The sequence below is a fragment of the Corylus avellana genome, chromosome ca6 (assembly GCF_901000735.1).
Source record: "Corylus avellana chromosome ca6, CavTom2PMs-1.0".
Taxonomy (NCBI): domain Eukaryota; kingdom Viridiplantae; phylum Streptophyta; class Magnoliopsida; order Fagales; family Betulaceae; genus Corylus; species Corylus avellana.
In genome coordinates this window covers 5,955,308-5,968,567 of record NC_081546.1, presented here as the reverse complement: position 1 = coordinate 5,968,567, position 13,260 = coordinate 5,955,308, and the positions used below count along the sequence as shown (strand labels likewise).

The window sequence follows — 13,260 nt, the reverse complement described above, 5'->3', positions numbered from 1 at the left end:
TACAAACCCGAATAAAATCAGATGGCCAACCATACATATATGGTTCAATTACAGATCATTTTCTAGTAAATTATTTCATTCTATCCCACCAAAAAAAAAAAAAAAAAAGATTAAAAAAAATCTTTATATATATATAATGCAATGATGAAGTTGACAAAGTATTAGATGAGGGCATGAGGATAGCTTTGTTTATAAAAGTCTTCACATTTGGCTTAACCCTCAAACTATGGCTGCAAAGGGGTAGATTAGTTTAATGGGATGCAACCACTTGTCATCAAAAGCATGTACATGTGTAAAAGTCAAAGAGTGGGATTACCTTACAAGATAATGTAACTAGTCAATCCCATTAATACTTGTCGGCAGAGATTTGAAATGTAAGTAAAAGATTAGTGCTATACACTACTTTTTTCTTTTTCTTTTTTTTAAATTAGAGTTGATTCAAGAGTTGATTGACAATGTCACTTCAGTAATGTGACATTCCACATTATTTGGACATGAAAAAGATGATGTGTTTATATGAAATATACTTTCTCTAAATGATATGAGGCCTTTTTGGGGTAAACCTAATAATAAAACTGTGTGAGCTTGGCCCAAAGCGGACAATATCATACCGCTTTGAGCAGGAGTGTTACATATGATATCAGAGACATAGCCCAGCCTGAGATAGAGGGAGCGTGCACAAGCCCACATGAGAGTCGTCAACGAGGACGCTGGGTCCTAAGAGGGGGTACTGATCCATGTGTTTATATGGAATATACTTTCTTTATATGGTATGGGGCTTTTTGAGGGTAAACCCAATAATAAAACTTATATGGGCTTGGCCCAAAGCAGACAATATCATACCACTTGGATCAAGTGTTACAAGTAAAGTGCGATAAAAATATAGAATATAGCATTTTTATTAGTAAAATTAATGACATTTTAAAAAAATGTAATGCTAGAAACCATTTTTTTTATTCCAAAATATTGACATGACAATCCCAATCAACTCTTGAATTTTTTTTTTAACTAGAACTTATCCTATGATTGGTCAGGACTATTATGGCAACATTGTGAGATAAAAATATAATTTCTAATGCTACTCTTTTAAAAACATATGTTAATGATAACGAGACACAAAAGAAATGATGGGTACCTTGTCACTTTCCATAGATTCAGACTCTTTATTTTTAGTGGACAGATAAGTACATTGAGCCGTTTGTTTTATGTGTTAGATTATTAATTAATACTTCTCTCCAAAACTTAGATTAACAATAAAGAATGAATTTAATTAAAATTATGAAATTCTTTAACTATATGGTATATATGCATGTCACCATGAATAAGAGAATAATCACCTTAATTGTGAAATCTGTATATATATATATATATATAGATAATACCCAATTATATTAATGACCAAAAAGGAAAGCCCAAAATCGAATTGATGTAACAACTCCATTAGAATTTAGAGGAGTGCCGGCCACCTTGCATGAATTTTGCTCTCCCCCCATGATATCTCCATGTGGAAGTTAAACCAAAGTGGCTTATAAATTAATGTAATCTATGAGTAAATAATATAGAAAATGAGCTGCACCCACCGAAAACAGAATGCTTCTGTTGTGGATTACCAGTAGTACCTCTAAAAGCATTGACCTTCTAATCTTTTTATATATCATTTATTTATAATATAATATTATGTGTCACCGTCCCACACCTTAACCTAACGACCATCTTTCAAAAAACTTATGTGGTTTGACATCCAACATGGCGGGAAGGCTTCTTTACTATAAATAGGCTTAAGGACCAACCTAAGCTCACCACATATATACACTACTATACTCTCTCTCTCTCTCTCTCGATCTCTCTCTCTCATATACTTTGTTGATCTTCTATTCCCTCTTCAATGGCGATCCCAGTGATTGATTTTTCCAAGCTCAATGGGGAGGAGAGGGCCAGGACAATGGCTCAGATCACTAATGGATGTGAGGAATGGGGATTCTTCCAGGTACAATTTTATCACTTCCTTAGCAATATTCTTTAACTTGGTGACGTAAAGAAAGTGTGTCTAGGAAGAATGGTGGGTTTGGGTTGGTACTGATCATCATGAATATTGTCGTTTCCCGGATTCGAATCGTTTCAAAGCATAAGACTATATAGGTTAACTCTAGTTAACCTATAATGATCATTCTGATTGTATGATAGAAGAAATGAGCATATATATATATATATAAAATTATGTCCACAGTTTTTATAATGTTTGATTATATTGCTGCAGCTGGTGAACCATGGAATTTCGGAGGAGCTCCTTGAGAGGGTGAAGAAGGTCTGCTCCGAGTACTATAGGCTGGAAAGAGAAGAAAATTTCCAGAGGTCAACACCAGAGAAGCTGTTGAATGAGTTAGTGGAGAAGAAGAAGGGAGACAAGTTGGAGAATGTGGACTGGGAAGATGTCATTACTCTCCTAGACGACAACGAGTGGCCATCTCAAACCCCAGGATTCAAGTAAGATATTCAAATTAACAATCATAATCCAGTTATGCTCGAACCAAGCAATATACAAATCTATGCTTAGATTTTTATAAGCAATAGAAAATTATATTTAAGAAGCTTTAGATTTGTATAAGCAATATACAAATCTAACACAGTACTCATTAATGGCTTCCTGGCCGGATTCCATCTCCTGGCACCATGTGGGTCTCATCTTTGCGTAAAATCCATGCTTTATTATGCCTACCATTTAAACCTGTAAATTTATGAAACTCAATACTCAATGAACTTATGATATTGCTGATGACAGGGAAACCATGGCTGAATACCGAGCAGAACTGAAGAAATTGGCCGTGAAGGTCATGGAAGTAATGGACGAAAACTTGGGTTTACCAAAGGGATACATCAAGAAGGCATTTGATGGTGGAGAATCAAAAGACAGTGCCTTTTTTGGTACTAAAGTGAGCCACTACCCCCCTTGTCCACATCCAGAGCTCGTGAATGGTCTCCGAGCTCACACAGATGCTGGCGGTGTCATCTTACTCTACCAAGACGACAGTGTTGGTGGCCTTCAAATCCTGAAAGACGGCCAGTGGATCGATGTCCAGCCGTTGCCAAACGCCATTGTCATCAACACTGGCGATCAGATTGAGGTCTTAAGCAATGGCCGATACAAGAGCGTTTGGCACCAGGTTTTGGCCACTCCTGATGGGAACAGGAGATCAATTGCTTCATTCTACAACCCCTCAATGAAGGCCACCATATCCCCGGCACCTCAGCTGGTGGAGAATTTTAAGCCAGAGGAGGATCAAGCTTACCCTAAGTTTGTGTTTGGTGATTACATGTCTATTTATGCTGAGCAGAAGTTCCTCCCCAAGGAACCCAGGTTCCGAGCTGTGAAGGCAGTGTAAGAAGCAGAAAGAATATGACATGCACATGCACATGCATGGTGTTTCCTTTTCTTTTTTCTTTCTTTATTATGGCTTTAGTGATAAGGATTTGCCACTGGCAAAGGATACCACTGGCTTGTCTCTTCTCTTAACTATATATAGGGGAAGAAAGAAAGCTAACGTGGGTATTAGTGTGTTTTGTCTTAGATTGCCGTTTTCCTTTTTTTATATATTTAATCAAGGGTGCCTAAATGCTCCCCCCCTTCCCCACCTTTAGCCTTTACCTTCGTACTGATCAGGAAAAAAAATAAATAAAAGGTGGGGGATGCTTAAATGCACCTGCTATACAATATAATTATATAAATTGCACCTCCGAATTGTATGAGAAGATGAAATGCTCAGATGATCATCTTAAGGTCGTTTTTTCTTTCATTAGCAGCAATAATATGTAAAGGGTGTCCCTAAAAGATATACTTCTTTCCAGTATGTTAATCTTGAACGATTCCATAATATGTTCTTATAAAGTTAATTGATTCTCTCTAAAGGAAGACATTGTCAAAATCTGATACCAGACCTACCACTTTTTGAACCAATTGAGGTTTCATCCAAGTAGCTCAGCTTGTGCCTAAGCAAAATTTCTAGTGAAATAGAAAAAGGTACATGAATACAAAATAAATCAGCTGTTCAGTTTGCATAAAAACTGGATATGATAATCTAATGAAAACTGCTTGAATTGAAGGAAATTTAAAGGGACAAGATTCCACTGTATATATTCAGCAGTCAACAAAATTCTCTAAGGTGCAAATAGAAAGTGTGACACAGAAATAATAATGGCAGCACTGATCAAAATGAAATTCGCAACCAAAAAAATAAAAATAAAAAAATCAATGTGAAAATCAGTTTCCCTGGCGTGTAGTACACCACAGATTCTTAAAGTAATATTGTTTTAATGCGACATTCTCACCTGAAATTCAACTAATATATGAAAAAGAAACAGAACTAGTATGAAAGACAACAGGAAGTCGCTCGACTTTCAGATGTATAGTGAGCTATAAGATTATATCTTTATTGCTGTGTAATAGATGACAGTATACAATTATATCTCGTCATGTTGAGAAGAAGAAATAAAATGGGGGAAAATTGGCAAGCTCTTATCTTCATGTAGGAGCCAATATGCAAATGAACCGTATTTACAATTTGTGTCTTAAAATTTTCTGTAATTCAATTTATAATATGTACAGTAATTTTCATGAACCTCAATCTTGGATGGAAGTTTCAAAGGCTTCAAAGGGCCTTTTGATCTAGCCTCTCATTCCAATTTAGACAGCGAATCAAGCTGCGAAACCAATCACCTGTCTGGTCAGACTTGTTGACTGTTGGAAGTGGGTGTTGGCTCATATATATTCGTACAGAATCTCCTCTTGAGAGTTGCTGCCTTCTCTTCCCATCAAAAGAAACCCATGCATTGCTTCTAGCATCCTCTGGAATCTGTCAACTACAACGTATTAGTCCTCCTAACAAAGAACACAGCTGACAAGAACTATGATCAATAAAACAGAATTTTGGTATCATCTTTAAAGCAGCTTCATGTGATGAAGAAACGGTTTTAGACTAGATTAATATAGTAGAAAGAGAATTTGACATAAAAGAATAGTACTTTTCCGAGATACTATTTTGAAGTAATATAACAGGAATTCACAAAATACAATATCCCCCCACCCCCCAGTTCTCGGGGAGAAAAAGAACCTAACAAGTCACAACTGCTTTTCCCATTCTCAATGTAAACTTTTTACCACACAGCAGCAAAATAAGAAAAAACCTCAAATCACTGAATATGTTCCAATTTGGCTACTGAATATCTAAACAGACAATGAAAGTAACTAATATTTTCATGAAATTCCCAAAATTAGAATAAAGGGAAAACCAAATCTGATAAACGACTTAACAGTAGGATATATTTTATTTTGAAGTAGCCAGAAAATCCACACCTACTATCTAGCTAACTCACAAAGCTCACCACCTTGCAAGCTGAGCTTTTAAGATTGCATTTGTTATTGTTATATTATTATGTATGATTATGCCGATACAGAAATTTAAACTTAGAGATTGGATTGCGGAAAACAGTACTCCAACATTTAACAGATTCCTGATATGCCATTGAATATGGAATTAAAGGAAAATTAGAATCCTATTGCTCCAGAGATTGGACAATATCAGGTCCTTTAAACACATGATTGAATGTTGAGTGGACATGGAAAGTGCGACTCCAACAGACAATTGCTAACACCCACACCCAAGCACTTGACATAGCTCTGTAAACATGCCAAAAGAAATAGCAATATACCCTAGAAGTTAAGAAAGTAAAATATGTATATTCCTTCTGGCTTCTTCTAACATTTGGCAATTCTCTTTTAGGAGAAATAGAGCAGCTGGCACACGCCTCAAAACCAAAATTTTTAGGCAAGAAAAACTGATAACATATCTACCAAAGTGTGAGCTAAAGATCCAAATTAATAGTAACTCGAGGCTAGATACATTAACAACATCACCTTCAATTCCAGCCTTGCAGAATCCGGAAGTATAACTGGTCTAAATGAAAGGGAGTGTGGGCAGATTGGTGTGAACAGCATGCAAGGAACATTTGGATGCACCTGCATTGAATTTGCATAATGGCTTTAATAGTAGTAATAAAGAGCAACAGCAAACATCAAGAACCGGCTATCATCTTTGTGATTGAAAGAATTGAATTTTCATATTTTTTAATAAGTCTTTTTTTAACACTGCAATGAGTTTGTAAAATTAGAGCGCTAAATTAATAGACACATAACAATTTGAATTTCATTTACCGAATTACCTAAATCATTCTGACAATTTCATATATTGCAATTAGAGCCAGAGACTACTTAATAGAGTAAATATGCTGTTTGCTGAAGGGAAATCTTTTCTTCCTTCTACTTTGAATCGAATATAAGTACTTCAGATGAAGGATTTTAAGAAAAAGGTGATTCAATACGTTAAAAAATAAACAAGTGGAAGTGTCCAACATGGAAACTCAGAAAACATAACATTTTATGAGTCAGTAGAGGACATTGTACCTAATATCTTTTACAACATAGTTTTTTAAAATATCTAATATTCTGATATATGTTTCTAGTATTGTCACGATGTCATGAGAATTCAGTTTTTAAAGTGATTTTTCTTATTCCTGGTACACTTAGCATATTGCAATTGCCCTAGAAGAGAAATTTATCTACTAAGCATTTTTTTCAGAGACGTGATTGGAGTTCTGATAATGGTCAGATATCTTTGATGCCATCAAGGAAATGTGACTGCAGTAATTCATTGACGCCAAATGAGACTCAAAGCAAGCTTAAGCCAAAACAGTCGTTCCATTCACCAATCGCCACATCAGTCTCATTATCAATTGAGTGTTGATTACTACTGGCCAAACTAAACAGATGGCTCCCAGATGAAAGGGTGTGCACTTTGTCTTCAAATTAGACACCAAACTTGTGATAGCTTCTTCTACCACAAATGGCTATTCTGATCCTCTTCAGGCCAAAAAGAAAAAGAAGGATCTTGTAGAGATATAAAACAAATAAAAAATAAATAAAACTAAGAAATCAATTCTACGAGAGCTCAAGTCTAGTGGAAACGAAATAACCATGCCCTAGAATCATATAATATCCAGCTACCAAAAATTATATAACTATGACTTGAATACGAAGCACAGCTTACCATGGAACCTCCCGCAGCTGTGGAGTAAGCAGTGCTTCCTGTAGGTGTGGCTACAATGACTCCATCACCTTGCACCTAAAGAAACGGTACTTTGTCATTAAAAGCATGGCAATATCATGAACTTATCTTTTCTAAAAAGATCAAAGTTTCAAACAAGGGATCTAGCATAAATGGTGGCCACTGCTTTAGATTAATTAAATGTTGGACTTCTTGTGATTGAAGAGAGCAAGTAACAACTCAGCTCATAGAAGACTTAAGGGCATGAACATCTAAATTTAGAGTAGTATGTTTTTTTCTATTTAAGAAATGAATACACTAACCTCACCTTGGTTATGAGCCGGTCATGTTCGTAGCATTCAATTTTAGAAAGGTATGGATTAGAACCCCGATCAACAACAACCTCATTTAAAACATCAAATACTTTCCCAGGCACTGCTTTACCATTTCGAAAAATCTCACATCGAAGACGCATTCTAAGAGTTATATAGACACCATCCAGAGTGTTGTTTCCATGGATGACCTGTCTTAAGTCTTGCTTATAGCCTTCAAACTATATCAAATGAAATAACAGGAGTCAAACAAATAGCTATTTTGGAAGAAAGAAAAAAAAGGGGATTGGGGCAGTAACCAAACATAAAAGTTGTGTTAAGAAGCTTACAGTATGGGAAGTCAGAAATCCAAGAGATCCAAGATTAAATGACACAACAGGGGGCACAGCACCTCTAAATAAATTCGATGCATGGAGTATAACCCCATCTCCCCCCAAGCATGCCACTAAATCAACCCTCTCATGCAGATCACTGCATTAAGGACATCCAACAGGTCAGCAAACCCCCCAAAGTAATGTAATATTAACAATTACATCAATGTTGTTCTTAAAATAAGGATTTCCACACCTGGTGTCTTGAATATAAAAGGTCTGAACAAATCCAAACCCTGGGATTCTAGCAAATATGTCATGCACATCAGGTTCCACAAGAACGTTCATCTGCTCTTGGTAATACAAGAAAGAGGCCACCTGAAAATCAGATGCAACAAATGCAGTTAAAAATAGCCATGCAAAGATTAAATGAGTGACTACTGAGATACATGTAACCACTCCTATTTAATACAGATCTCCTTTAGTATACCCATGGTATAGGATAATAGGGTATCCTATTGAATACCAAATTGCTAGGCAAGACAACCCTTACCTGAGAGAAGTTCAATTAAGAACATGTGTTGATTAATTTAGTCTCTAATTTCAAGTTCACAAATAAAATTACATCACAATCTATTCTCAATAACATCATAAAGCGGTCATTAAAGAGGATACCATGGAAGTTGTCAAGGATTTTCATTCCCGAGGAAAGTTTGAAAAGAGCTTCAATGCAACTACCACTTCCCTTATCCCCAAGAAAGTCGGAGCTGTGAATATTAAGGACTTTCATCCTATTAGTCTAGTGGGTGGTGTTTATAAGATCATCTCTAATGTTCTAGCAAACAGGCTAAAAACAGTGTTGGAGAAGATTATTTTTAGTTTTCAAAATGCATTCATCAGGGGAGATAGATTTTGGATTCAGTTATGGTAGCTAATAAATGTCTTGATAGTTGAATTAGATCATGGGAACCTAGTGTGGTGTGCTGTGTAAATTGGACTTAGAAAAGGCATACAATCATGTTAATTGGGATTTTTTGTTGTATTTACTAAAGAGATGTGGATTTGAGGAGAAATGGAGAGCTTGGATAGCTCATTGTATTTTGGGAGTTTTTGATTTGTTGAATAGATGTGGATTTGGGGAGAAATGGAGAACTTGGATAGCTCATTTCTACTACCGGGCGTTTCTCCATTATTGTTATTGATTCTCCCTTTTGATTATTTAGTAATCCTTTATCTCCTCGATTGTTTGTGGTTATCATGGAGGCTTTAGGTAGGATAATGACGAGCTTCTGGTGTCCATCTCTTGTTTGCGGATGACACTTTGATTTTTTGTGAGGCAAGTCATGAACAGCTTCGTTATCTGTGTTGTCTATTCTTATGTTATGAAACGGTTTTGGGGTTGAAGGTTAATTTATCTAAATCAGTTAGTTCCTGTTGGAGATGTGGTTGACGTAGAAGGTTTGGCTAGTATCTTTGTTGTAGGGTGGCATCCTTACCAATGAAGTATTTGGGTCTTCCTTTGGAAGCTTCATATAAGACTACATCTATATGGAATAGCATTGTTGAAAAATGGAACTCATTTGGCTGGTTGGAAGAGGCTTTATCTGTCGAAGGAAGGTAGGTTGACTTTAATTAAAAGCACCCTTTCCATTTTTCCTACTTATTACTTGTCCATTCGTAGGAGTGACTAAAGGATTGAAAAACTTTAGAAGAACCTTTTGTGGGGTGGAATTGGTGACGAGTTTAAGTTACATTTAGGCAACTGGTCGAAAGATTTGTTCCCCAATCTCATAAGACAATTTGGGGGTAAGAAATTTGATTCAGTTTAACTGAGCTCTCCTGAGGAAGTGGTTATGGTGTTATGCTACGGAGAAAGAGAGAGAAGCTTTGTGAAGCCTGGTGGTGGAAACCAATTATAATAGCAAGATGGGAGATTGGTGTACTAAGGAGGTAGTGGGGCCTTTTAGAGTGGGAGTGTGAAAATATGCATAAGGAGGGTTTGGGGAGTTTTTCGAGTTCAGTTAAATATGAGGTGCGAAATGGATCCAAGATAAAGTTTTGGCATGATTTGTGGTGTGGGGACCAGCCCTTGAAGACAATTTTTCTGGAACTGTTTAGTATTGCATGATGTGAGGTGTGGGTGGCAAATCATATACAATCCTTTAATGGAAATAATCAGCAGAATATATCTTTTACCAAACCAATACATGATTGGAAGGTGGACTTGGTTACTTCTTTCTTTGATCTTTTGTACTCTATCAGATTGAGATAAGGTGGCGGGGATAAAATATGTTGGATCTCACCCAAGAAGTGGAAGTTTGAAGTAAGGTCCTTTTATTATGCGTTATCCGTTATTGGTGGTTCCTCATTTCCTTGGAAGAGTATTTGGAGAGTGATGGTCCCTTCAAGAGTGGCATTCTTCGGGCGTACAGCGGCACTTGAGAAGATCTTGACATTGGATAATCTGAGGAAGAGGAATGTTAGTGGTAAATTCGTATTGTTTGTGCAAGAGGAGTGGGGAGTTTATAGATCGTCTTCTTCTTCATTGTGAATTGGCAAGAGAATTATGGGTTTCAATTTTCCATGTTTTTGGTGTAGAATAGGTCATGTCTAGAAAGGTAATTGGGTTTGGCAAGTTGGAAATGTCAACTAGAAGGTCATAACATCTTAGAAGTTTGGAGGATAGCACATTTGTGCTTAATGTGGTGCATTTGGAGAAAGCAAAATGCAAAGAGATTTGAAGGTCATGAGATTCCGATGGTCGAGCTAAAGAACATTATGTTTAAATCCATTTATACATGGACAACAACGTAAGATAGTCCACATTTTTCTAGTTTTTTTTAATTTTTGGACTTTTGTTCTTTTTCTCCCTAATAGGGATTTCTCTTGTATACTTCATATGTGCTTGGGTTTAAACATACCTTTATTGGCCCACCTATTTTAGGAAAATTGTTATATTTATTTGTTTATTTCACTAAAATGAGTGGCTTTGGCAAACTCCCATCAATAATGAAGGGATTATATTTTAGCTAGCACTAGAGCTACAAATATATACATAAAGAAAAACTTACTATGCAGAGAATAGAAATTTTTGTACAGGGAAAAACATCAACAAGCTACAAACATAAACAGAAAAGAAAAAGAAAAAAGCAGAAACCAAGTTTTGTCACTAAACCGACTGATGTCCAACAATCAATATTTAGGGATTTATAATGATACCTCTTTAGCTTGTTCCATGAGCTCTTGCCCTAGTTTCTTCAACAACAATACAGTCTTTGGTGTCGATTTCCACATAAGCATCTGCTGCTGTGTACTAGGATGAGTGAAGGCCAAGGAGGATTCTGTCACCTTTTCTCTGGTACAAGAGAATCCATCAGTCCGAACTAAAAACATCTCTGCTTTCCTTCTTGACTGCACCCTTACAACACCAGTGGCAGAAGCACACATATTACCGTCAATGGGCTCCACGTCATCTTTAGCAGAAACTAAGGCAGCTCCACCACTGCTCTTATGATCCTCCAGAACAGATTTGGATTGCATATGCCCATTGAACTCATTAGTCAAAATCGTAGATGCATTCGTTTCTGTCATCACAGAAGACCTTTCCCCTTGGCCCAGTCCATTCACAACTGGACCAACAGAATCCAAAATATCACTATTCAAATACTTCCCATATTCAGCAGGTGATTTCTGGATCTCTGGGGATAGATTTTTCCCATTAAGTAACCCACCGGAACTTCCTGACTCCAGAGGCAGTGGTACAGCATCAGTACCAACTCCATCAGCTTTACGCATTGTCCTAGTATGCATGTCTCTAGAAACTGGCAATATTTCCAACCTTTTCAATTGATAATTGAAATAAATAGAAGGTGAGATCTTTCTACTCTTGAGAAACCTAGACATTTCTTTTTTTGAGAAAACATCGCATGAAGGAACCTGGGCCTTCAGAGGGTCAGTTTCCATGCTGAAGTTTGCCAGAGATCCTACTCCATTATCAACTAATTCTACTGATGTCATACCTTGGGCAGAAACAAAGTTGTTGTGGGCCCCATTACTGCTTTGATTTTTTTTACCCTTGTATGGAGAGAGCTTTTCATGGGATACTCCATTTAAACTATGAAATGTACCCAAAGACTCTTGTAGTGACTCATTCTCCTTTTCCAGGAGGGAGCTTTCTTCAATAATGGAAGACTCCTTCATTTTTCCCATTTCATTTGCATCTCGTAAGAACCTGTCATTGGGAGCAACTGATTGACTAGAGACACAGCGAGTCATATACTGCCTCCATCTAGAGACCATGGCAGAAGTTCTCCATACTCCTTCCTTACTGTGAAGATATATGGGCTTTTTGCTGCCATCTGAAACTAGAGATGCAAACTTCTCAACCTGCTCCATTGAAGGTGCAGTGCCAACTTCAACAGGAATTTTGACCAGTTCAATTTTCTCAGACAAAACAGCATCATTTATGGCTGCTAGATAAAAGTTATCCTTTACAGTCTCTGCTCTAAGATCTACAATAGTTTTATATCCTTTCTTCACCAGCCACTTCAGACCTTCTTCTGTTACTTGGCCACCCCTCCAAAAAGCTACCTCAGAATCTTTGGACCCTATCTCTTCTTTAGAAGTGGAAAAATAAACAGCATTCCAATTTGCAAGCAGTGTATGGCATGGGTAATCCTCCCCACGAGGAAAGCCAGAATCATAGCAGACATTCTTCATTCTCTGAAGTTTCCTCCATACATTCAGGCTTCGATCATCATTGGGCGTCAAATAGTTTTCAAGAGCAATGTGCAAGCTCTCACAACACCTCTTCATCTCACTCCTGAAAATGGCAAGTGGAGGAACCTTATCTTCCACTGAGCTTACATCTCCAATCTGAAAGAAATTTTCATTCGTAGGTCTTCCAGAAAGGACATCCTCTCTCCCTTTGTTAAGGAGGGAGAGCATGCAACCAAGCACAGAGACTATTTTATCTTCCAATACTGGTTTTTCCTCAGATGAGAAATCATATGACACGCTACATTCGCCAGTCAACGGATTGCACAATGTGTCCATTAGTGCACCATGAAGCCGCTCAGCAGTTCTGAAGATTCTACAATAAGCCTCAACCTCTGCAATATCCCCAGGAACTGGACCAAACCAAGGCACCTGTGAGAGGTCATGAGAGTGGAAGGTCTTCACATCCAAATAAAGCACTGTCAGTCTATGACATGAAACTTATCTTAGGGCCATAAATTCATTGAAAACTTCATTAAATCCATTCAACAAAGCAGTGATCAATTATAAAACCAGGAAAATTAGGACAACAATATACTATCCAGGAAGGGCAGGAAACAAGTGCTAAAACCTAGATAAAATGAGCAACAACAGCATTATAAGGCTGGGATGTGGCATATCAAACAACCTTGCAAGTCCAAATGGAGTTTGTATTTATATCAGAAGTAGAGGACCCATTAGAATTTAGAAGGTTCCGTACTATTGATTGCAATGAATGGATAACAAAATTGCTAGTTTGTGATGAGC

General features: G+C 37.1%; 2 protein-coding genes across 2 annotated transcripts in view; one reads left to right on the top strand and one right to left on the bottom strand.

Moving 5' to 3' along the window:
- The first annotated feature begins 1,885 nt into the window (after nt 1–1,885).
- LOC132185680 (1-aminocyclopropane-1-carboxylate oxidase 5) lies at nt 1,886–3,380 on the top strand. Its single transcript, XM_059599451.1, has 3 exons — nt 1,886–1,987; nt 2,258–2,484; nt 2,780–3,380. Exons 1-3 carry the CDS (start codon nt 1,886–1,888, stop codon nt 3,378–3,380), a joined length of 930 nt encoding a protein of 309 aa, XP_059455434.1.
- Nucleotides 3,381–4,399: 1,019 nt separating this feature from the next.
- The window catches only part of LOC132183753 (NAD kinase 2, chloroplastic), an 11,230-nt gene continuing 2,369 nt past the window's right edge, over nt 4,400–13,260 (bottom strand). Inside the window, exons 3-9 of the mRNA XM_059597163.1 lie at nt 10,957–12,015; nt 7,994–8,115; nt 7,756–7,897; nt 7,423–7,647; nt 7,098–7,172; nt 5,909–6,010; nt 4,400–4,847 (exon numbers count right to left, since the gene is read on the bottom strand). Of these exons, the coding sequence (XP_059453146.1) occupies nt 4,644–4,847; nt 5,909–6,010; nt 7,098–7,172; nt 7,423–7,647; nt 7,756–7,897; nt 7,994–8,115; nt 10,957–12,015 (1,929 nt within the window). The 3' untranslated portion in view covers nt 4,400–4,643. The remainder of the gene's footprint in view (nt 4,848–5,908; nt 6,011–7,097; nt 7,173–7,422; nt 7,648–7,755; nt 7,898–7,993; nt 8,116–10,956; nt 12,016–13,260) is intronic.

What these genes read in the sequence shown, in the direction of transcription:
- LOC132185680 (XM_059599451.1), top strand. Translation starts at nt 1,886, where the DNA reads ATGGCGATCCCAGTGATTGATTTTTCCAAGCTCAATGGGGAGGAGAGG. An exon ending in AGGAATGGGGATTCTTCCAG is followed by an intron (nt 1,988 to 2,257) that starts GTACAATTTTAT and finishes ATATTGCTGCAG; the next exon opens with CTGGTGAACCATGGAATTTC. An exon ending in TCTCAAACCCCAGGATTCAA is followed by an intron (nt 2,485 to 2,779) that starts GTAAGATATTCA and finishes TGCTGATGACAG; the next exon opens with GGAAACCATGGCTGAATACC.